Below are 27,140 nucleotides of genomic sequence, written 5' to 3'. Positions count from 1 at the left end.
CATAATGCCTTGTTGAGAGCCGGTGTGGCTTGCAATAGTGAAGGCAGGATCCCCCCTCTGCCCTGTGTGTCTCCAAACACGTCTTCGATGATCGTCAGGACACAGTTGGAAGGGGGATTCGTTGCTAAAGACTATACGTCCCCAATCGGCATCATTCCAGCCTGATCGAGCGTCGATTTTGCGTGTCTTAGAGCGTTCTTGGTGCGTCGATTTTTTTGTTATAGAGTGTATTTATTACTCTTACCGCAAAAATGTTTTAGTTACGAGGTTATATAAATTCTCACGATCTTTTTGGTCAATATGCTATAGCCAAATTATTTCAAATTTAATACTTTTGTAATACTTAATAATTATAATACTTCGTTTTCGGCTATTTATCTTTCGATAAATCGCCAACTATGGAACCTTTCCCGTGCTTCTAACTGTCCGTTAGGGACAATTATATTATTTTTAATTTTTAATTCTCGGCTTCAACCCTCGGTCCGACCGTTATTAAAAACTTTTCCGAAAATTATCAGGTTAAAAAATGCATCTCTTTATCCCTGTACGAGATCATCATTTTATTTTTGATAACATTTATTTTTGTGATGCATAAATTCTTATCAGCAAAATACAAGCAATAGAATTAGCTTATTTTTACAAAAAAAAAATTTTGATAGCAGCGCTCTTAAAATAGCAACTGATCGTAATTAAATTTCGCTCATTAATTTTACAAACAGTCTTCAAAAGGTGATATAAAAAAATCCTTGTTATTTCCTCCGATTCTAGTATACAATTACATGTTTGTATAAATTTATTTAGATAAAACACAATATTCATTACTTTTATTTATTAGTTAATTTTGGTTTTTAAATTAAAATGTTATGTAAATTTTTTATCAAAGATTGTTTGCTTAGCACACAGTAGCTTTAATTAAATTATACAATCATTAAAAATTTCTATCATGCCCTTATAAAGTTATTTTTAAAAAATTTAAAAAAATCTATGGGTTTAAAAAATAAATAAATATCACCTGAGAAAATATCTATAAGTGCCTTTGGTTTTTGTTTCAGGTTTTTTGTTAGGTAAAATTTCAGATACTGAAAAAATAAAGTTACGTATGTTTTTCTCTGTTTAATTTCAGTGAAAAATCAGTAGCCGAAATTTATGGAAGTTTGTACGTAATTTGGTCATATTTAAGCTATTTTCTTAATCATTACAATTCTTACAATAAATGATAATTTAAAAATTAAAACAATAATTTTACTTTAATCTTGAAAAAATCTTTAAATAAAGCTGCAGTTTTATTACATGAAAGTAAACAATGATATATATATCTTTTGCGTGGTTGGTAGGGCATTAGCCCCATGTCCAAAATATCGTGAATTTGTTCCACACCATCCAAAGTGTAGTAAACGTTGACTGGTGCACCTTAAGTTTGATTGGTCTCATAGACCTTCATGTTCTCATAGCAAATTATACCAGAGGGGCAACTGAATTGAAGAATCATTCTCTAGTTCTGGTCAAAATTACGATCTGTAGTTGAATGTATGAGTTTGTTCGCCCAATAAACGGGTTGAGACGTATGTGTGTGGCGGAATTTGAATACATTGCCACAGTTGGTGCCACTGGAAAACAAGAAGAAGCTCGCCTTCTTTTTCTTAATGGCATATGACAACAACAACAAATCTATGTTTTAAGAGAGTAAGAAAAAACGATTCCTTAAAGTTGAAATTTTCATTCAATTCAACTGAACATAATGCTTTTCAACTATATAATGTGGTTTCTATTATACAATTTCATAATGTGAATAATGTATGATAATAGTTAAATTGCAAATAAATGAAAAATGACTAGAGTAAAACAGGAGATGACTAGAGTAATAACTTGTAATAAGTTTATAAAACTAACACGTTCAACTGAGTAATTGATAATATTGGCTCATTTATAAAAAAGAATAGCACTATATTTAAAATTCAAAATGGGCATTTAATAATGATTAATGATATTCAATTTATCAGAAAACTCTTTATATAAATCTGTCAAGAAAAAAATATCAATAAAAGTTGAAATACTCAAGTATTATTTCAGAGTTGAATTTGAAATTTTCATTATAAAATCGGCTAGACCCAAAATATAATTTGAAATAGGATAAAGGAAAATGAGTTATGGTAAAATTCGATATTATGATTTTATTTAGTATTTCTGTATTGCTGGAATGACATTATAAAACTATTGTTCTATGTTTTACTGTTTCACAACAATGCAGAAATTTAAATAAAATCGTAACTCCGACTTATTATATTACCATCCGAATCATCCTCTTGCTTATTCCAATAATAAAAAACGAAGCAAGATAATAACATAAAAGATAAAATTTAATATTATATAGCATCAATTCAATGCAAAATAATATTACAGTGAATGCTAGATAATATTATATTGTATAGAGCCTAACGTCATATAATGCAAGGAAAGCAACGACTTTTTATGTCTTTTTCATATTCAGAATTTATGCAAAATAACGTTAGATTTTCTAGTTTCATTTTGTTATCTAATATTACATGCTACTTGGGATTATTTCCACAAACTATGTTTTAAGAAGAATGAAGAAAAATATTGCAACACCACGTTGTATTCATGTATATTCAAATATATTGTAGCTTATGATATAATAAACTGTTCTAGTGAGTGAATTCCTATTGACTTAATTAATTTAGTATAAAATATTAGTACAATCACATGTTTTTCTCCTAAACTTAATTCTTTTTTTAGCGAATCCTAACTTAAAATTTGTCGTAAATTGTTGAGCACTTTATGGTTGCTGAATCACTTCATAAATTTATTTAAAGGTCAATTTAAATTAAATTTTACAGCCAATTTAATGTTTTGTGAATACCATTAGCACACAAAAGTTAATACTATCATATTCAGGTTACCATAAATGATCACTTTTATTTATTAACATGTAAAGTTGTCTAATCCATGAGCTTCATATTATAGCTTAATACAAAAAAAAAGAGACTTTTCCGTTATCTTTATGAAAATAAAATTTCATACTTTCGCAATCTGTAAATATATTTTTCTAATCACAAGGTAACAACAACATTCTACACTGAGAAAAAGTCTTTTTTATAATCCCAAAATATTTAAATCTTCCATTAATATATCTTAAATATCTGTACTTTCCAAATATTTTCGGACATTTAATCTTCGAAATATTGCTCAAAAATATATGTAATAAAATTTCTAAAAAAAACTTTTTTCGCGTATCATATTTTAGTTTACAATAGACTTTTTAAGTGAATCTGTAAATTAGGGAAAAACTGTCAGTTTGACGAGATTTCATTGCAGAGTGAGGAAAAAGATTTAAAAAATGTTATTAACTTTTGATCCAAATATCGGATTCCAAAGTTCTGATAGGTTTTCTGATGAGCTTAAAGGTTGAACTGACCTAAAATATAGCGATTAATTAATACAGATTATATTCTAAGTTGCGAAATTGAATACATAAATGCACTTTCTCATAATAATCATGCATTTTTGACAGTTGAAAACAGTTAAGAATAGCTGCAATAAGGGAAATATGGTCAGAAAAGCGGTTAAACGTTTGGATCCTTAATCAACAATTTTTATAATAATTATTCATATTTCAATCTCCATATTAAATTGTCCTTCTGATAGACTTGTCTTCCATATCAGCCGTCACAATTATTCAAATATATTACTACTGATATGGTCAAAGCTACTAGAATATAATTAAATTTACCGTGCTTCTGGCTCTACGGAAACACCAAGAAGCTCTATAATTTTTACCGAAACGCTTTGGTAATAAATTTTGCAAAACTAAAAATAAAATATAGTTCTATAATATGTAATAAAATTGAGTAAATGAGGTAAATTTTGGAAATTTTATCATATTACTTTACAGCATAGCATGAAAACTATTTTTTTTATTAAATTTACATTTCAATTTTGTACTTTTTCACTAAATGTGTGGTAATAAGATTAAAAACCAAAATTTCCTGAAAATCGTTACCATATGAATGGAAAATTACCAAATAAATAGTTTAAATACTGTAATTTTGGTTTTATTAACCAGAATGATATTGTTTTTTTTACTATAAACCATATTACCATACAGTATTGTAAATATAAAAAAAGATTTAACTGCAGACAATGAAAATGTTCCTGAAACATCTTTCGAATTTAATTAAAATACTATAATTATTTTCATCGTAGTAAAATTGCATCTCAAAAATATAAATGCAAGATTTTAATAATGATAACAAAGAGGGACATTTTTAACACTTTTAAAATAAATAAAATAAATTTCTAATATTTTTTTCTTAATTTTTGCTCATAAATTTTAAAAAGTTAATTTTTTAAAATTACTAATATATAAATAGTACATTTTTGCAGTAAACGTATGTAGTAGATGCAAGTAAATTTATTTTTAGAACTGTAACTAAATTTATGACGTAGAGAATCTAAAGTCTTTACCTACGTTGATAGTGGACATTTCTAAAACATGTTTATAACAGTTAGAAGCACCATAATTGATTTTTATAAATTTTTCAGAATTGCAAACATACTTCAAAATCAATGTGGTGTGAAGAAGGGTGATCATGTAATAGTTATGCTCCCTAAAATTCCCGAATTTTGGTTGGTTTTTATAGCAGCCCTCAGAATTGGTAAGTACTTCTGTCCATATAAAATTATTCAAAGCTACATAATATTTATTAAATGCAGATGATTTTTTCATGGATGATAACGAAAATATCACAATAAAATTTTCCTTCTTCTCTGCAGAAGGAATTCGAGACTTAGCTTTACATAAACTACAAATTCAGAGTTATTTTGACAATTCATCCTCTAAACATTCTCTCAAGGAAAGAGTAATAAACTTCAAATTTTGAAAAAAATATATAATTATTGATTAAAGAAATGGAAGTTAGATAGAATTAGAAAAGATATGAATATGAAAAGATACGGAAAGAAAGAAGGATATGAATTAGAATGGACACTTCACTAAGTAATTAAGTTAGATAACCTAACAGATTAAATAATAAGTTAAACATTTACTATTTTTATTTGCTGTTTACTATTTTCTTTAACATTATATACTATTTTATTGCTATTTACTACTTCCAATAACATTATTTACTTCTTTTATTGTTATTTATCCTCATCAGCATTAGCACGACAGCTCTTTGTGAACCTGGGCCTTCCTCAGAAGTTCCTTCACCCAGCAATTGATTTCCAGTTCTTTACTTTAAGGATGGTAAATCGTCATCCACAAAGTTTTTCTATCTCCTTTTGGGCCTTCCTCTTGACCTTTTATTGGAGGGGGTTGCATTAAAGACTCTTAATGCTGTTCGTTCTGGGCTCATTCTCACTACATGCTAGGCCCATCTCATTCTACTTAGTTTAATAGATTTAATAATATCATCTCTATTAAAGATCTTATATATTTCAAAATTATATCTTTTTCTCCAGTTGTTGTTATCGAGGATAGCGCCAAAGATGGTTCGTAGGACCTTCCTTTCGAAGGTTGCTAATAACTTCTCTTCCCTTTTTGTTAAAGTCCATGTCTCTGAAGCATAAGTCAAAACTGCCTTGATTAATTCCTTATAAAGTAAAATCTTCGTCTTTCTTTTTATTAAGTAAGATTCAATAGAAGCGGCAATTGGCTGCGATTATTCTTTTTTTGATTTCAGGATTAATGTCATTTTGATAGTTTATTTCTGATCCTAGATTCTTAAAATTTTTTACAGATTCAAATTATTGTTATTTATTATTTCCATTAACATTATTTGCTATTTTTATTTACTAACATTCTTTATTATATTTATTTATTATCATATATATTATATATATAGTTATTTATTAACATATATATAATGCATATAAATATAGATAATAATATATATTATTAACATATATTATCACATATATTTACTATTTTTATTGATAACAATTTTGATATCATTTTCTTAAGAATCCAAGAAAAACAACTTATCCCAAAATCCAGGAAAATTATACCTCTTGTTCCAAAAATAATCAAACTTGTCAGTTATCTATTGGGAGATCTTGTACCAAAACTGTGTATAATGAGAAAGTTATTTTATGCTTCCATGTACTCAAATGCTCTAACTTTCAAAAATGGTCAAAAAAAAGTTAAACAAATGTCCTAACTAACAGAGCAGAGCCATAAAACAGTGATTTCTATGTAGATAAAACTTGCTGGAATATTGTAGCTCATTTAAATGACAGTGCAAATATTTCAGTTAGAATGGTCGAACGAGCAACAAAAAGCACTCTTTTATAGTTTTTTCGGGTCAAGAATGCCATCTATTGACAGACTTAGAAACTAATTTTGAAATAAATTTAATGGAAATCTGGTTTCCAAAACAGAACGTATCAAAGCATACATTTATTTCTATCTCATTTCGTATTACTTTAATTTGATAATATTAAAGAGTAAGTTGAATGTTAAGTTAAATTCATTTTTAACTAACTAATATGTATTCATATGCATGCTTAAGAGTCAATTACAATTTTATATACGACATATAATCACGATGTTAAACGTATAGTCTTTTAATCGTCTTCTTCTGTCTTCCTCTTGAAAAATATTCCCAAAATGTGGACATTTCATTGATAAAGGACAATATCAACCACATACATTCAAGGAACTGATTGAAATAAGATTAAAACGATATCTCTATTTAAAAGATTCAGAAATATCTTAGTTTATTATTTTAATGTTTTCGAAAAATATACTTTAATTTAAATTAATATCTGAATATTGAAAAAAAAGTCATTAATATACATAAAATGAACCATAATTTTGAAGACGCAGCAACTCAAATTTCTCAAAATTTACATTTAATTTAGCTGTAAAACAGAAAGAATGCTAATAAAAAATGATATATCATAACAAAATTATTTTACTTAGAATAAAAAATTCAAGAGTTTTGATTCAATTTTAAAACCGTTATCTTATTAAAGCCCAATATGAAATTTGTATAATTTGAATTTTAATTCCAGAAACTTGAATTATTCAATTAAAATATCACAATGTCAAGTAATATTTGTAAATACTCCAAATAAAAACGGTAAGACATAAATTTTATTTTCGAATGTAATATTAATTTGCAATTTCAAAAGTGAAAAGAAAAACTTGAAATTATGCAATAGACATATCTTCATGAATATGAATGCCTCCGAATGCTTAATTCAGTTAATTTAAATGTGAATAAAAAACGTATTTGGTTTTGTTAATTAATTTCAGATAAAAACATTACATAAAATATTTTAAATGAAAATACATTAATTTAAAGCATATTTAGAACTTTTTTAACAATATTACATCTTAAGCACGTAAATTTCATTCTAATTTAAAGCAACTTGTTATTACTATTTCCATAAAAAAACAACAAACATCTTACGAAATACTGTGTAAATAAGATATTGTAATTATCTCTCTCAAAATTCTTGTGAAATAATAATTTTCAAATACCATGTTTGTTGTTATCTTTCTAGCAAGTTTGTACTTTGACATAATTCAATTACCGCCATTTTGTGTTATATAAACATGCGTTTAATTCAATAACACAAAAAACTTTTTCGGTTAGAATTATTCTAGCTCGATATTGGTCTTCTAGAAACTCTTAACATAATCGCTGATTCAAATTTCATTAAGGTAAAATATTTGCGCTTGTTCGTGAATTCTCTTGAATTTAGTTTTTGTAAATAATTGTGCCTTAACTTCAAGATACAGAATAACTTAAGCGTAAATAACGCGAGTAAAAATGTAAATTGTTATAAATTCTTTTCACTCTTCAAATTATGTTACATTTTGAGAAATTGCTTAGAAATATTTAAAAATATGTTTAGAATATTTATAAATATGCTAAAATAAAACTATTTTCTGTCAATCCAAGTGAAGCTGAGAAAGATATTTTGCTAGAAATAAGTGATGCTAAAGAAACTAAATTCTTTTCAACCCAAAAAATTGAACTAATATTTCATTGATTAGTTTTATTTTTTTATTTCACATAACATAGTATTTTATATTGTGTATAGTTACGCTATTCGATTTAAACTTGCATTTAAGACAGATCTTACAATTTTTTTACATTAAAGATAAACTTTACTTTCTTAAATTGTTTTATAGTTTGGCCGCATTTCAGAAAAACTTAGAAAGCAGAAATCGTTTAAAGAGTACTTACCATACATTTCAGAATTATACTAATTTCTATCTTCTTATCTTTAAATTCTAATAATTTTAAAATTATTTCAAAATTCAATAATTTAACTGCGTTAAATAAAAACGGGATTTCAGAAACAGTAATAAGTAATCAAACACAGTACGTGCGTACGTAGATGTGTATGTTTTATTTAAGTCTTAACGGAACCACTTAGATTTCGGTGTGCAAACATTCTACAACAACGAGGTAAACATTGTCAACTCTAAGACTTCTTCTGTCTACTAGTTAGTGACTTCCTTCCAAAAAGTGATTTCGATAAGATTAAAATTTTTGTCCTTCTTGCACTCAAATCACAAACTATTCTGTTTTTTAATTTGTTAAAAACAGGACGTCCCGACTCTGTTCTCATTTCAGGTAATAATGGCTTTATTTCAGGCTTGAAATTGACTTTATTTCAGGCTTGAAAATGGCTTTATTTCAGGCTTGAAAATGGCTTTATTTCAGGCGAAGGAGTGGAAGGAACATACTTATCCCGTTTGAGGCGGTGATTTCAGGTTTGGCATTTCAGCTGTAAAAAATTGCGTTCAAATTACGGTATAAAGTACCATCACTTTGAGGGCATCGTTCGCTAAATAAATTTTACAGTAAAATCCATTTTTACCGCAAAATAATATACAATAATTTTTACTGTAATATTTATTTAATTAAAGTGATTCAGAAGTTATACTGTATTTATTACTGTAAAATTATGGTTTATCAGATTTTTGTTACATTTTCACAGCAACTTGTTCCGGTAAAAGTGGATTTTACGGTAAAAAGTACCAACATCGTAATTTGATGCGGAATAATTTTTTAGTGCAGTTTAGCTTCAAAATAAATTTCTAAATATAATTTATCTATGCCAATTATAAAATCATACAATATTTTATATTCGGGCATTCCTTCATCATTTAGTAAATGGGATAGTTTTTACTTTTTTTTTCTTTCAATTTTATATTTTTTTCCAAAGATATATTACGAATAACATCAGCGTCTGGAATGCAGGTTGTTCTTGATACGGTGTAGCGATTAAATTTTAAATTACCGGATTAATAGCCCAACAATAATATATGAGTTATTACCTGGTATTTCCTCTGATGTTTTTAAGATTAAGAACCACTACCTCGAACCTTTCCGATTTCTTTGCACTGATGTCTTAAAGGTTACGTGCTATTATTCGGTATATTATCCAAGTATTCCCTTCACTATAGGTTTTTTTAGGCCAAGTCCTTTAGCCAGGTATTTTCTACATTGATGCTTTTAAAAATACACACTAATCATTGTTATAATAATAACCAGCGATTACTAATAACAACCAAATAAGACCGTTAAAGGGAAATTTGAGTTTCATTAAAAATTGATTTATAGTTTTTTAATATTTATAGTGTGCTGTATTAATTTAACAATAGCAAATGAACATAAATAGTGTTAGGGACATGTAGGAGAAAGTCTAAAATATGTATTTTTAATGCCATGTAAACTACGTGCTTCTTTTGTTGATCGCTACACTGGTGAAGAGTATTTTTGTAAAATAAATATTGCAAAGTCAATTAGAATTTTTTTTTAAATTTAAAAAGATATATATATATATAAAGCCAATTTTTTTAGAACACTTCTGGGGAAAATTGGTGACCAGGGATTAACTATGTATGAATAATAACGTTTACGATGTCGAATAATATTGTGCGCAGCTAACCTCTTTGGATGTCGGAGACAAAAATCCGGATTGAACTACTGTAAAAAGCATCGGCGCTTAGGTTGGAAGCATCGACACTTACGTTTTATAGGAACATGCTACGAAACAAAAACTCTGATGAACCGTAATTTATACAGTATTAATTACCGTAAAATCACTGAATCACTCGAATTAATATTACTGTAAAAATTGCGACATAATATTTTACGATAAAAATGGATTTTACTTTAAAATGGGTTTCACATCAACCGTAAAATCCATTATCCGGATGAGACACCCAAAGTGCCAGTACTTTAAACCGTAATTTGATCCTGAATTTTTAGAGTGTGCTAAAACAACCAAGCAGTAGATCTTTTTTTTACCCCTTTATAACTACAAAAACTACCTAAAACAGATCTATATCACCCCCGGAAGATCTTTTAAAAATTTCGTTTATAATTTGTACACTCTTATATTTTAAAATAGCTCCATAAGATCCATATAAATAACGTTATACTCATTTTAGCAAGATAAATTTCTGGTTCAATCAAAGTCCAAAAAATTACATAAACCGATGTCCAGTATGTAATAAATCAATAAATTTGTATCTCTTTTTTTACATAATAATTTATTTTCATACATTCTTAACAGTAGAGCTCTTCTAAAAGAATAATTGACGATTTCGAATAGATTATTGTTACTGCAATAAAATATAAATTACTTTAATTTAAAATTTCTCCAATATTAATCGTTAAATATTTGAAATAAAGTTCTTTGAGAAGATTTTGAAACATAAATTTATGATAAGTTAATAACAGAAAATCAACTAAAAAATTTAAAATATAGTCGTATGATAAGATAAATAAGTATGACGTGATATGAATTCAAATCCTTTCGGGAATAGCATTTTCATATCATTTATCATGGGTTAAATTGAAAACGATGACATGCCAAGATTTATTCATGAAAGTTTGAATTAATGAAATCGAAAGTAATAGGAATAAAACAGGTGTATATTGTCTCATAAATGCCTATTGTTCATGAGTACCAGGTCACAAAGGCATTCATACAGAAAATTAGTGTGAAATATCATGGCCATAAAATATGCTTCAAAATTAATTTGAGATCTCATATAAACAAATGAGTTTCAATACTTTTTTTTTACAAAAACGGTTTGTTGTTTTAATAAATTCTGTTATTTTATCTTTTTGTTTCAAAATGAAGTGTGAATTCGAAAATTAAATGAATTCCATATCTCATTCTGAATTACAAATATTGCGGCTTTTTACTTAGTTCATATGAATATAGTTTTTTTTTTAAAGTGATTGCCAATATTTTAAATTAAAGGCACAATTATGATTTTTTAGATTAAATTTTATGATTTCTAACAATAGTATATGACAAAGATCAAACATGGGTAACTCATGTCCTCTTCGGTTAATCTAATCACACGAACTTTATTGGAAATAAAATTATGCACTGACAACGATAGTATGGTAAAAACTACCAGGATATGGAAATATTTCCCGTATGAGAACACCAAAAGATAAATTAATTTCATGACTTTTGATAGTCTATCTTTAGGAGTCTATAATAGCTCTTCACCTCACTCTATTTTAGCCAAATATTTTGCCTTTTCTCATGTCTTGCTTATTGTTTTTAATTTATGCATAATCGTACTACGCCAAGTATTTTTAGGTCTACCACTTTTACTATTCCCCTGAGGGTTCCAGTCAAAGACTTGTTTTACTTTAAATTTCTGTGATTCACGTAGAACATGAGCAATCCACTCTCATTTCGTTTTTTAATTTAATTCATTTTATATAATCTCCATTTTTGAATGTATGATATGAAAGACACATGTCATATTATAAGATAGCGACATCATGCATGTAAATAAAAAATTCTCACATCACAAATACTTGTACGTATGTTATTATAAATGTCCTAAAGGTTCTAATTTTAAAAATAATAAAAGAAAATAAAGGTTTGAAAAAAACTGCATTTATCAAGGTGTAAAACAGAAAATAATTTTGTTTTTGACAAACCTAAAAATAAAAAGTTTAAGTTTTGAAAAACGTTGAGAGACTATTCAGAGATGATTGAAGTATATCACAGGTGTGATTACACTATACCCTACGCATTTCGCTTTAGATCTGGCAAAAATTAGTTCAATTGTTTCAAATGACATTAGAAGACTTCTCGGGAGTGATAGAAATTTGTTACGAAAATGATGCGCCTTTCTTTTTTCTTTATAGGTATCACAAAAATGTAATTATTTTCTCCTCTACGCAATTTCTAACAATTATCTTTAGTTTATTTTCTTTTTTTAGCTATGTTTTCTTAATTTTCTCAAACTGAAAAGTAACCCATTTTTTTTAATAAAAGATCCTTGAACTCTTCAAAAAATAAATACAATTCATGTGCTATGTATTTTAGGAAACAAATGTAATTTTGAAAATGAAAATGTAATTTAATGTGATTTAGAAAATAATCACAATTTAGAAAACAAATGTAATTTAAAAATCAAATGTATTTTATAAAGCAAATGTAAATTAATTAGGCATTGATTTACAGTAAAAAATTGAGCATTTTAAGTGGCCGAAAAAATTTCGACTCATGATAACTTCTATTTTGCTATATGCCCAGAAATTCGACTTGCAGTAGTTAGAAAAAGCTTGTATAGTCATCCAGCACAAAGCTCCAGTTAAAATTTGTGTGCACTAGGGGGTCAAAAATTGGTCAAATTTTAAGCTGGTGATAATTTCTCTTTGGCGATAATATGGTAATATATTCCTTGCGTCTATAATATGCCTAGATGCTCTTTTTTGTTTAGTTCAAGAAACGATTAAAACTTCGATTGTCATCTATATCTATATTATCATCATGTCTTCTAATGTAAAGCTCCAGAGGAGATTTTGGAGCTCTAATTAGTTGAAAAATTATCAATTTTGAATCACCAATAAATGTGATAAGCAATTGCATGACAATAAATTCTGTTTATAGAGGTCAAAAATTATTGATGGAAATTAACATAGTCATCAAGGATGGAATTTGAGCGTTTTAGTCAACTGGAAAATTGTCAATTTCTTTACTGAAAAATTCCACCTTCACACATAAGCGAGATACTTTGTAACATAATAAAATAACAAAGATAATAAAAGTAACATAAAAAAATAAAGTAGCAAAGTAACATAACAAAGTAACGTAATAAAATTTTTGCTTTGTGACATTTTAAAAATCTCTTAAAATATTTTCTCTAGGATCCATTTTAAGTCCGACAACAATGCAACTAAAAGTAAAAGATTTAACTTATCGTTTGGAATCCTTAAAAGCTGAATGCATTATAGTTCATGATTCTGTAGCAAACATTGTTGATGAAGTAAGTAGTTCATATGTATACGATTTTCTATTCTACGTTGTCTCCTTATGGCTGTAATAAATGTTTGTATTTTTCCGTGAAAACTTTTTCTTAAAAAAAATAAAGTAACATTGCTAGTCTTACTTAGTCGTATGTTTGGAAACTACTTAATCATTGTCTTTAAGTTATCCCACTTCTCATACTATTAGTCGATAGTAAATAGTTAAAACATTTTTTTCTTGATCTTTTTTTTTTACCAGTTTTTAATTTTTCCCTTGATCTATTTTTAACCAGTTTTCAATATTTTCTGGAAAGTGGCTACTCTGTAAAACTAAAATTTACGTTTGTCATAATGAGGTTCACTAACTTCTTATAAATTAATTTCAGAAAAACAATCGTCTTATTTATTACGGAGAAAAAAATTCTGGTAAAATTACCGTACTCTATAGTAATGAAATTTCTAGTTACGAAAAAAATATATTTCTGGTTAATAAAACCAAAATATACGGTTTTTAATTCATTCATAAGGTAATAGTTTATTGAATTTCAGGTTTTCAAAATTATAGCTCTTATTTCTACACATTTAGTAAAAAATATGAAACTGGAAAGTATATTTTACTGAATAAATTATTTTTTGCCCCTCTCTAAGGAATCATGAAGAAATTACCAAATTTGCCTATTTTTACTATATTTACCAAATTTTATCACGTATTGAAAAACTATATTTTATTGTTAATTTTATCAAATTCATTACCAAAGCGCTTCGGTAAAAATTACCGAGCTTTCGGAATTAACTTTAATAGTTTATTAACAAAAACTTTATTAAAATTCAAAATTAAATTTAAAAACGACTAACGCAGAATAAATTCGATTTAAGTAACTATCAATTATCACGCATAAAGAATTTTTTAACTTGACTCTTAGCGTTCTAATTAAAAACTTTTTCAAACCATGACTTTTATTATACTTCATGGAGATCAATGAAAGAGCAATTTGAACTTTTTTTAAGATCAACTATAGTTTTTAAAAGCTTTCCAAGCTTTCACAACAATCTTAAAAAATGGCTACTTAGGATATTTTAAAAGACTAAATTTAGCTAAACACTAATGCAAATTGAATTAAAATCAAACTTTTCAAAAACCATTTTTTTTTTCATTAACAGGCTTCTAATTCATATAAATATTTGAAGAATAAAGTTTTAGTATCTGAAAACCCAACCAGGTAATATATTGTTTGATTTCCTTTCAATTAAAATGTTCTTCATTTTCTCGTGAAATACGCAATAAAATAACAAGAAAAAGTTGACTAGGGAAGAATAATGAAACCCAATAGCAGTAATTCCTAACTTAATACGCAATAAAATTAACTATATTGCTAGTCGCAGCTGTCCATAAATATCAGACAATTAAATAAATCAATTAAAAAGCGGAAGGAGATAGAAATTATTTTCTGCATTTTACAGAAGAAACCAAGTTATTTACTATAAAAAAATTTCAAAATTGCTTGCAAAGCTCTTAAACATATGTTGCTATTGTTCGGGAAAAACTATTTAAAAAAATTTAATACCTACACCATTTACAGAACAACGTGGCGTAGTCAAGAACGATTTTCGAATACGAACATTCGTATTTCAATACAATACGAACATTCGTACTTCGACACAATGTTCGTATCTCAATACGAACAATCGTATTTCGGTTGGAATATATTAACATAGCATCAGAAAATATTGTCCTATAGTTGTTCTCGAAATTAACGGAATCTGTTGTCTAAACTTGTAAACAATTTAAAGACTAGATGACAATAAATTCTCCAATTTCTTTTAACAGAACGTAGCAAAACGTAAATATTTATATCTTCTTCCATTTTTCTTAAGTTGATTTTTCCACTTGTCAATATCATTTTTTGGGAAATTCGGAAAAAAGTTTTAAAAAAATCTCTCAAAATTAACTCATTAAAACTCATAAAATATTTTAAGCCAAAAATATCACTTTATAAAATTGTGCAAAAAGTTAATTCCTATTATTATTTAGGAATATTTTATTAAATTATTCATTGTTTTAACTGGACACAGTTTAATATATATAATTAAAGTAAATATTATTTATTGACAGTTTAACAGTTGTGAAATGCTGCGTAATGAGTTATTATCATTGGATGCATGCGATAACCAAACACCGCTTTCAGTTTTTATCCTTTAATTTTCAATAATGATCAAAATTGAACTCATAATAACAGCAGACGTAAATAAATATTGTTTGTAAAAATCCTTAAGTTCGGGATAAAAAAATATTTTTCGATAGACAATATTTCTAGAAAACTACATTATATCATGTGACTTAACTGTACAATAAGAATGCCCGTATGCCATCCTTTTCATCAGATTTTTATGCACATTGATGTAAATAATAAAGCTTATTTTTTTAACTTTTTTATTTTAGAAAACCTGGATGGATTGACCTCAACCATGTACGAACTGACGCAGTTGATCATCAGGTATTTATATAACAAATGCTTCCACTATTCCCTTAAATTGGTATTATTTTCCTACTAGGAGCAGTATACTGTCTGGCAATCACAATATGAACCCCTTACTCACTGTCAGCAATCTCACTGGGAGCTGAACTTGTAAATGCCTGACAGTAGTCGCTTCAGACATTTGTGCCATTAAATTGCAGAATCACTTAATCAAACAGCCACATCAGACAAATTTTTACTTTTTTTTAAATAAGAATTTTTGAAGCCTTGGCAAGTTCCTAAACTGAACAATATAAGATAGGGGAGAGTGGAGTCAATTGTAACATTTTTTACTTAACTATTTTTAACTAACAAAAAATCCAATATATTATTAGTATTAATTGACAGACGAGTAAAGTAGACTATCCTCTACTAGAAAAAATAAATAAATACCTTATTTTAAATGTTATTTTATTAGTTATCAACAATTTTTGACAGTCGTGCACTTGTTACAATTGTCCCCACTTACGGGGTCAATTGTAACAGTTCATAAATTCAACTAAAACACAGTTAATTATACATATTATCATAGTTGTGATATATTTTTTTATTGATCAAAATAGTAGTAATATTTTAGGAGTAAAAATAATAATGAGCAAAGACCTAAAGGGTTAAACTTTTAACTTTAAGGGGTAAAAATTTTTAATTTATGCTGTGAAAGGTGACAAATAAAATAATGCACTTGCAACGTAATATAAATGATATAGGAAACTATTGGTTATTCTTAAAGAGTTAAGTAATGGTTTGTAAACATAAGATTATTTCTTTTCAGCTGTTACAATCGTCCCTTTACTTATTGTTACAATCGTCCCCAAGACGCCATTTCAGCTTTATTTGTTAAAAACAATGCTAGTTAATTAACAAAACTAATCTTTTTTTTTGAAATGTTAATTAAGGTGTCCACTTACATATTCGGTTAATAATTTTTATTTGTTTAAACAGAATTACTTTGTTACAATATAATATTATAATACCAAAAAAAGTACTTACGTAGCGTGAAAATATCTTTTGTAATGTAACTCTTTCAAAAGTACATAAAAATGGTTGCCAGCAGGGGTGTACATGTAGATTTATTAAATACACCTTGTGCGCTACCGAGGAACCAAATCTAGAACCCGACACTCGAAATTTTTGCTTTGTTACAATCGTACCCTGTTACAATTGACCCCACTCTCCCCTACCATTATATAATATTCATATCAAATCTAACCTCACAATGGTATAATGAGCTGACAGGGAAATTTCCGGAATCAAATCACTCAAACTAGAAATTGTGTACCGACGATTTCACGAATCGCCTGATCCACGCGCGCTGAACAAGATCATCGGTAGACACTAGCTTCCTTCCCTGACCGCCTGCATCATGAACATCTGTGTGTCCAGTATCAAAGTTCCTGCACCATTTTTGTACTTAGCTGTCACTCATGAACGTTTCTTCGTACACTTTACTCATTCGTCTATGGATTTCGGATGCATTGCTTCCTTCAGCATGCAGAAATCGAATGACTGAATGCAATTCACATTTGGCGAGAGACTCTATTTTTTGAAGCATGACAACCGTGAATCCACGCGTTCACCGGGCCAACTACAGACACAGTGCAAGACGTCTAAGCACGGACCTAGCGGATTATATATGTAAGTATATATATTATTTCTCGAAAAGGGGAAGCTCCGTCACCTATAATTGGTATGACAGTTTGCGGCACCTTAGCACTCTTTATGCTTAAAATCTCTAAAGCCATTTTATAAAGGATCAAAAATTAGTCTAAATAATTACTCCGTAAATAAGTTTTTATTTCTATGAAAATACGAAATCATTCGAAATAAATACTTAATGTATAGATAAATATTCAACATGCTAGAAAGTGAGTCAGGCTGGTTTTCCGTTTTATCTTCTTCGTACATTCAAGTTTTTTCATAATATAAATTTAAAGTATTTTCATGCTCTTTCTGATTTAATTCTATATCACTTTATCATTACTTTTATTCTTATCAATAGAATCTACGTTTGTTTGTTGCCTCTTCTTTTATCAACAATATAAATGCAAACTATTCTACAATTAACTCAAGGCTCTGGCGCTTTTGACCCTAAAATCCATTTTTTGCGATATGTGTTAATGAACAAAAAAACCAATATACTGAAATTTTTTAGGTAATGATTACCGTAAAATCCATGAATCACTCAAATTAATATTGCTGCAAAAATTATGGCAGACTATTTTACGGTAAAAATAGATTTTACGGTAAAATAGATTTTACGGATGACGCACCAAAACTGTCAGTATTTTATACCGTAGTATGATCCAGAATTTTATATTGTGTGCCTTTAGAATATTTTTAAAAATTCATTACAGTTATAAATCTTATTTGAAAAAATTAGATAATAACTAAGGTTAAATAAGGATTTACATAATAATTAACTATAGCTTTAATTAATAAAATGACGCTAACTAAGGATCGATGTAGTAATTAGTAATAATCAATGTATAACACTAATAAATAATTCATAATAATTCAGAATTAAAATTTAATTTTCATTAATATAGTTTCATTTTAAAATAAAATATATTTAAAAAATATAATTTGAATGAAATTGGAATGTAAACTGTTCTGGTATTTGCAGTGTACTCTGACAAAAAGTGATGATTCCATGATAATATACTTCACAAGTGGAACAACAGGCAATCCAAAAATGGTAGAACATACTCACGCAAGCTATGGAATTTGTTTAAGAGATTACGGCAAGTAAGATTCTTTCGCATTCATTATAATATTTAAGCGTTCATCACAAAAAAATAAAATTTTTAATCGGCAAATTATTAAGCAGTGTATAATGAAACAGCTTTAAAATTTAAGTATTAATCTGGAATAAAATTTAATTATTAATGTAGTTTAAATTTAACTATTACTATATAATATAAAACAGAAAAATGTCAGACGGATTGAAGATTCTATTTTTTAAGTAGGCAGTAAGAATCATAAAAAAATAAGCTAACTGAATCAATAATGAAAATCAGTACAGCAAGATAAATTAAAGGGCAGACGATATTTTTAGAACTGATTCAGAACAGACTTTTTCCTACCGAGTTATTATGAACAGTGTAGAAAAACCGTTACGGGAAATATAAGATTCAGTTTTTGTTGAGAAATCAGAACTGCACTCTAAGAAATAAAACTCTCCATTTTGTCAATTCGGAAATCATTGCGATATATTTCGTTAATTTTGTTACTCATTTCGTCTAAAAATCACGTGTTTTGTGAGAAACGCGAACTCTCAAATATCCGACGAAAATGTTTCCTCTATCCAGAACCTCATCGCAGTGCATTGGGGAGATTGTTAACTAGAATGATGAAATTAAAATGAATGCTAGAAGATCGAAAATAAAGTGACGAAAAAAGCCAACCGGGCTATATTGCGGTCAAGGAATTGGCTTCATACCAGAAGGATCTCAGGTGTCAAATCTCGCTGGGGGTATATGTGTTATTTATCTCTCTGTTCTAAACCTCTGCTTCTTGTGTTATTTAGATGACAGTTATTCACTTATGTAGTGCCCTAGATAAAGTGCCCAAGATTATTAGATGATGACGCCCAATCTAATCAGAAAATGAATCTAATTTACGAATATAGAAAAAGACCAAAAGGTAAATTAAAAATTAAAGCATTAAATCAAAATGGAAAAGCGCCTAAAGCAGCTAAAACCAAATTTGCTTTATTTTAACTCAGTTATTCAAAAAAAGCACATTTAAAGCAAAAAAAAGCAATAAAAACAAAAGATATATGTGTTGGCAAGACAGCACTTCATCAGGGGACACACTGCCTGCCAACACACAGGAGCCTTTTTGTTGTCAGTGGAAAAACCAAAACTGACAGTGCCCCAGGGTCACATAATGGATAGACAAATAAGAGAAAAATCATTATAAGAATTGAGAAGCACAGAGAAATAATGAACCAGCAAACACAACTTAAAAGTACACATAGTAAGATTTAAAAATGATACGCCCACTTATAAATAAAAATAGTTACAGTTAGAATAACCAAATCAAAGTAAAATATAAATTGCCAAATCAGTAAGAAAATATTATAAATAAATCAAGTGCTGACCTCTATTTGAAAATCTTGAAAAATGAAACAAAAAGATATTCAATGAGTAAAAGTTTTGATGCCCAAGATACTGGAGGTGGTTCCCAAGATTATCTGAAAAGTGAGATGCATTAGGCGCTACGAGGTTTTTCTGTTTTGGAAAAAAAAATAGAATGACGAAATATTTCTTAAATATTGATTAAATTCGTTTTCTCGAAGAAGTAATTGTAAGAAGTAACAATAGTTATTATGCCACTTTAGTGGAATTTTCGCTGGGAGCAAAGACCAGGAAACGGTTTTGTCAAAAACGAAGAAAGTTTCACGAAATTTGAGCATCCATTTTTTTACAGTGCACTGGTTACAGGATAAGAAAGTAGAGAAGTTTGAATTAGATTATTGACTGAAGAATTTTTCGATGTTTCATCAAGTCTATTATCATCATATAATAAGTCGTCTGAATGGATGGAATCGTTAGTGTTTTGTTTTAGTAAGAAGTGATGAAAATCATCCTTGATATTTAAATAAAAGCCATTTTTATAATAACCGGATCTCCAATTGTAACACTCGGTACAAGTTATAAAAGAAAAGAAAAAATGCGATAAAAGTAAACCAACGCTTCTAATTCTAATTAGAAAATGATAATCATTAGTTAAATATAAAAGGGAATGCAAATTAGAGTAAAACATTTTTTAATTAGTCCTACAAAAAAGACAAAAAAGTTGGTTTAAAAATTGAAACTACTGTAAGAAATTGGCAATATTAGCATTTTTATCATACTGTCTGTAATTCCGGACGAAATTACGATATAAAATATCAGCACTTTGGGTGCATCATCCGCAAAATCTATTCTACTGTAAAATCCATTTTACCGAAAAATCCCTTTTTACTGTAAAATATTATACCGCAATTTTCCCAGTAATATTTATTTAATTCGAGTGATTCAGTAATTTTATGGTGATTATTACTCTAATAATTATAATCAATCAGACTTTTTGTTCCCTAACATGTTTCGGTAAAAATAGATTTTACTGTAAAGAATACCGTCACGAATAAAAGTGAAATATACGATAAAAAAATATATTCCTTAATTTTTTAGTTCATATGGTAATGATTTACAGGAATTTCTGATTTTCCAAATTAAAATACTTATTTCTATTTTGTAAAAAAATACAAACTCTGAAAAGTAAATTTAACCGAATAAATGTTTCTTATGCCATGCTCCAAAGTATCATAATAATATTATCAAATTTTACTACATATTATAAAACCATATTTCATTGTTTATTTTAACAAAATCATTACCAAAACAATTCGATAAAAATTGGCGAACTTTTGGTGTTCCCATGAAGTTAGAAACACAGTAAATATTACAAAATTTTCTGGTAGCTTTGACCATACTTTTTTCTCAGTGTTTGTCAACTCGCATTTTTTCAGGTATAATTTAGATCTTACAAGTAACAACATACTTTGGGGAATGACTGACACAGGCTGGGCTCTTACAGCTTATAACTTATTTGGAGCTTGGACGCAAGGTGCTTGCATATTTGTTCATGAAATGCCTAGGTTTTCAGCTAAGAAAACACTTCAAGTAAGTCGCTGTCTTAAGATCTTAAATTAATTGAACAGGTTTTCTAAAAAACGATTTTATGATATTGAATAAGGTTTTTTAATTAATTACTCCATGTTATTTAAATCAATTACTTAAACAGGAAATTTCAATATTTTGCTGATATTATTTACTACATGAAGAAAAAATTTCGGTTAAAATTACCATACTACAAGTAATAATATTTCTAATAAAAAATATTTTTAAAAAACATATTTCTGATTAGAAAACCAAAATATACGGTATTTAAACCATGTATTTGTTATTTTCTGGTTCCCAGCGTAACAGTTTACCGAAAACTTATTGTTTTCATAAATATAGGTAACCGAACAAATTGTTTTAACTCCATACTCTAAATATCATCGTAAAACTACAAAATTTTATCATTTATTGTGAAATTATATTTTTTTTTCAAATAGCGGGCACTGAACATTATTCTTCGCCTTGGAAGGTGCCGGAATTGTTACTTATTTCACGTTACCCAGTGGGCACCTGTGAACCAAAGTCACGGAGGCGAGCAACATCACCCACGCCACACTGCCACAAACCCGTTTGACATATAGAGAGAAACATCCATGCCCAGAGCAGGATTTGAACCCGCAGCCATTGGCTTCGCAGTCAGGCGCGCTAACCGCTTGGCCACCTGGCCGGCAATTATATTTTATTGTAAATTTTTCCAAAATCATTACCAAAGCGATTCGGAAAATATTACTAAGCTTTTCGGTGATCTCGTGAAACCAGAATTTATCACTCTCTTACCTTTTGCATTCAGTAAAATTAAAATTGACTCGACATTTTCAACCGTTACCGCACAAAAAAAATTAAAAATGAAATAATAACGGTAATAAATAAAATAATGGTTAAAAATAAAATAAAAACGATGATTCTAACAGCAAGAGATCAGAAGAATAAATGGCGAAAAAATGAACCCTTTCACCTCTTTTCTAACGAAATTCAACTTTCGTGTAGGTATACATATGAAATAACCAATCAGGTTTAAGGAATTTATGGTGTGATCGTGGTGTGATTGGATGTTCAAAATAATCTCCCCGAAATATCTTCCAGAAACTCAGTTAGCGAGATTTCAAAAACTTCTTGGAGATATTTAAAAAATTCGGCACGGGAAATCGCCAGGAATTCTATGAGCCACCCAATATGTTTAAACACCGATGTATATAATTTTATTATTTTATGCTGATGACAACCATAGTAAGATATGCTCCACTCGTAAGACATACAGAGTATAACAAAGCGAAATAGCGAACAGTTCATTGATATTAAATTTTATGATTAAGTATTGATACATCTTATGTCTAAATGTGTGTGCTCTTTTAACGTGTGATATAAAGCACTAAATGTGTGATATAAAGCACTCAGATAAAACTACTTCATAAATATGAAAGAGAAATGAAGAAAAAATAAGAACAATAAACTATAGCTTGCTTAACTTTTAATAAAGTTACTTTTACGTTTCTTAGATTTAAACTCGTTTTAATTTTTAAAGCTCATTATCCGATCCCACTATCAGATCTCACTATGGGAAAACAACATCAGCATTTTAAATACAGCGGTTGTTGTAATTATTGGTAAAATAAGGGTGATAGCTATTTTAAGTGACGATCTAATGTGAACGTTGAAATAAAAAAGAAAACTATTTAAAAAATAAACTCTGATATACCAGAGAGAAATTGCCAGATTAGAAAGTGCAACTCTACAACATAAACAAAACAAAAAAACGTGAGGCTCGCTCATAGAATGCTAGATTTATAACAGCAATAACAGGTGTTATTTTATTTATGGCAAAATTTTTAGGTTTTGCGACTTGGGGTTTATTTCAGAGAGTTTTAAATGAGGGAAATAAGTGTTTCAGAAAGTAAAGTTAACAATATCATCCGTGTTTTGTAAAACGATTAAGAATAGCAGATTTGCATAGATATCAATCAAGCAGATAAACTTTTATTTTTGTAAAATAGTTTATAATAATGGCGTCAATCCAACTCCAATCCAACAACTGAAACGATACGCAATTATTTCATTGAACGCCATCTATTAGCGACAAAACAACTTACTGTTAATCGATTTCTAGTCCCAATGAGAATAGGCATCTTTTATATTTTTGTCTCTGATATATTTGTGTTCTGTTTTCATGTATGTTCTGCTTTGGTGTATTATTTTTTAACCCTTCTATGCTCTATCATTTGGAATATTTATATAAATATTTTTGAGGTGTGATCAGCCTTTGTGTTTGCAGAAGAATGGTTACATTATTTCATTCTGAAACTATTTTACTATCTAAATTAAAACACTTTTTCTTTAAAATCTTTATCTCTTCTCAGATTTTAGAAAAATACCCCATCGATACGTTTTGTGCTGGAACGTTTATATACAAATCACTTGTGCAGGAAAATCTAAATGTTCATAGATTCAACAAACTGGAACACTGTTTCTCTGGTGGAGAGACACTGGTAAGCTGGTTTTCAATTTTTAGATTACATTTTTATTCATATTCAATAATATATGTACGGCTACAGATAATTTTAACTAAACATACACAGTTAAAAAAATTAAATTTACAGAAAAAAACTGACAGCTGGAGTGACTGTTTGAAACTACTATGAATGTATGAAACTGTTTTTTAATAAATGGGTGGGTTCAAACTAAGAAGCTGATATGCGCTTTCCAATGGTTTATTAAAACATATAATACGGCACATAAATGTTATTTACAGAAGAATTAATATATTATAAGGAACGTAAACACATATTTCCAGAGAGTAACAAAGTTTTACGAAATTCTTTAACGCAACGTAAATTTAGAACACAACCATTTTCTTATTGCCAGATTACCAAACATTATATATCTCGCTGTCATGGAAATACAAAATAAATATCGTTTGAGTCACAACATCATATAATGTTTGGTAGTCTGGGAATGATAAAATATTTGTGTTCTAAATTTACGTTGCGTTAAAAGAATTACGTAAAACTTTGTTACTCTCTGGAAACATGTGTTTACGTTCTTTATAATATATGAATTCATCTGTAAATAACATTTATGTGCCGTCTTATATGTTTTAATAAACCATTGGAAAACGTATATCAGTTTCTTAGTTTAAACAGGGTGGTTGTTTTTTAAATACATAAGTGCTGTCATTTTAACATTCAAACTCTGTTTCTTTAACAAACAAACTCTGTTACTTTAACGGAAAACTCTGCTATTTTAACAAGAATTGTTATAGAACAACTATTTCAACATTGCAGTCGAGGCGAGCAGAGAATAGAATTCGCATGACATCTCATGACTGGGATTTGTACCCGGGTCACCTCATTGAAAGATGAGCGTCTCTGTTCCCTGAGCCACAGCAGCTCTAGTATTTGCTTATTTTATTTCACTATCGGCATTGAACTGCCGACCCAATTCTGAGTTTCTGAGAATCAAAGTAATATATTAATGACTTCGTAACCTTGTAATTTTGAACCCAATCCAGAAGATAAGGGAACTCATTGGGACAAACGAGCTTTCATGGAACATTTTTGTTGACACTAACCCCCATTTACGTTACATAGAGAGAAAACCGCAAAACCAAATTACTTTTCAATAAAATCGAATCTCAATTTTATTTATACGATGTCCTAAACCATAAAATAATTTCTGAAAAAAAGGACAAGTAAAAAAAAAATAACCGAAAAATGATTTAAAAAAATATAACTTTATCTTACAGTAAGCAAAAGTGGGAGCCATAGACTAGAATTTAAATTGACAGTTTTCATTCGTTTCTGATTAGGGAGAAAAACAGAAGCAAATTGTTTTGTAAAAAACAGCATTTTATCGTCAAATATTTTATCTAAACCTGACCGGAAATGTACGAAAAAAATCTACAAAAAAATGAGTATTTTTTGCAGCTCGTGGATAACAATTAAGAACAGAAAAAATCTGTATTTATCTTTCAACTGTTTCTTTTTCTCTAAAAAATATTTTTTGTAGAATTCGCAGTTATTTTTTATAGTGTATAAAGAAAGTAGCATGTTTCCGTTATTGTCTGGGGGAAATGAATTTGAAAATTGAGCTCATCATTACAGGGATAGCGTAAAAAATAAAATATTTCACTCTAAACTGATATATTTGCACATTTATTTGTTGCACAAACTGTAATAATTTATTAAACTAAACTTTTTAACATTTATTTTTTCAGAATACTGAAGTTATAAGAAAATGGCTGGATAAAACTGGGTTAAGAATATACAATGGTTATGGACAAACCGAAACTGTAAGCATTTCACTAAAACTGTGATGTGTAAAGTTATAACATATACATGGTGTTTCTTCCTAATGCTTTCTAAAGCTTTTCGATTCAACCTAAATTATAATCCTCCCCAGTAAGTTTTATTGTACTTCTGTGTTACGCAAAAAAAAAGGTTGAATATGTATCTCTTTTTAAAATTGGGCTTTTTTTTTATCGGAGCAAGCTCATTAGCATGTTCTGTCTAATTGCCACGCACGCCCAGGAAATATTTGTAAACCACTTTAAAATGGAGATACCGCTTTTGATGGTGTTTATTTTTTAAAAATTTTAAATCTTAAATTCTCTGGAACTTATTAGATTATGTACTTAGAACAAGAGCAAATGAATCTTAGTATTTGATTCCGTCCTCGCTGTTAGAATTTTCCTTCTAAAACTACAGTAAAATAATCGGCAGCAGTCTGACCATAGAATTAAAAGTAAAGTTTACTGCAAAGAACATTCTTTATCCGCTCGATTTTAAAATTACTTGCAATTAATATGGTTAAAAAACCATGAGTATAAAACTATACGATTTCTAACCATTAACAACTAGCATGGTTTCAAAATTGTGAAAAAGAAATTTAACTGGATATTGAAACTGCGCTTTTCATTAGGTAATGATCGTTGGACTTTGGTTATGGTTGAGTTGTGTTTTATCAAATGAACCATGGAAGGTGATTTAATTAATTTATATGGTTGTTTAACCTATAGTAAGATATATTAAATACTGGACTTTTTCATGTTAAGCAGAGTTATGGTGCTGTCATCTATGCGTGAATAAAAGTATCGTATTCTAATAGTACAGCGTCACAAATTGGGCACTAAAAACTCTCTATGTGTTGAAGGGGATGGAGAAAATACTGTAATGTCAAAGCTGCGACTCGAACCCCTGTTTTTGTCTGTCATGACATTGACAGATGAACCAGCTCAGCTATAATATAAACCCATCTGCATGAAACTTAGTGGCTTTATTAAGTGAGCCGAGATAATCTGAAAAATTCTGGTTGTTTAACCGTATTAGGTGAAAGCAGCTAATAAACAGTTCTTCCCAGAATTAATAGTTTAAATAGTATCTTATTTATGGTTATTTGTTTGAATATGGTAATATAACAAGGTTTTAAATTGTTATTTAAACATTTTTTCGAGCAATTTTAGCAGTGCTTTTTACTATAGTCGTTTGTGGTCGGTTTCTTAGTGCATAAAAAATAGTAAGCAATGAATAGCATCATTTTATCTCATTTCAATACATATCTCACCTTGATGCATCATTTTATCTCACCTGAATACATAATTTAATTTCATTAAACTTAATAAGACTATCAAACCGTAATTTCAAATCGTTTAAGTCTCCAAAAGCATTCTGGTCATTTTTCCTGATAAAACT

At 28.5% G+C, this 27,140-nt stretch overlaps 1 protein-coding gene across 1 annotated transcript in view; it reads left to right on the top strand.

Moving 5' to 3' along the window:
- Nucleotides 1-27,140, top strand: part of LOC107446563 (acyl-coenzyme A synthetase ACSM3, mitochondrial) — a 56,125-nt gene that overhangs the window by 10,144 nt on the left and 18,841 nt on the right. The window contains exons 3-10 of the mRNA XM_087168030.1: nt 4,561-4,673; nt 13,173-13,291; nt 14,433-14,491; nt 15,712-15,766; nt 18,411-18,532; nt 21,303-21,456; nt 23,811-23,939; nt 25,667-25,741. Of these exons, the coding sequence (XP_087024156.1) occupies nt 4,561-4,673; nt 13,173-13,291; nt 14,433-14,491; nt 15,712-15,766; nt 18,411-18,532; nt 21,303-21,456; nt 23,811-23,939; nt 25,667-25,741 (826 nt within the window). The remainder of the gene's footprint in view (nt 1-4,560; nt 4,674-13,172; nt 13,292-14,432; nt 14,492-15,711; nt 15,767-18,410; nt 18,533-21,302; nt 21,457-23,810; nt 23,940-25,666; nt 25,742-27,140) is intronic.

The sequence above is a fragment of the Parasteatoda tepidariorum genome, chromosome 7 (genome assembly GCF_982258835.1).
Source record: "Parasteatoda tepidariorum strain Cologne lab strain chromosome 7, Ptep-v5.0, whole genome shotgun sequence".
Taxonomy (NCBI): Eukaryota; Metazoa; Arthropoda; class Arachnida; order Araneae; family Theridiidae; genus Parasteatoda; species Parasteatoda tepidariorum.
The sequence above is the reverse complement of the archived record's forward strand: the minus strand, read 5'-3'. Positions and strand labels throughout refer to the sequence as shown.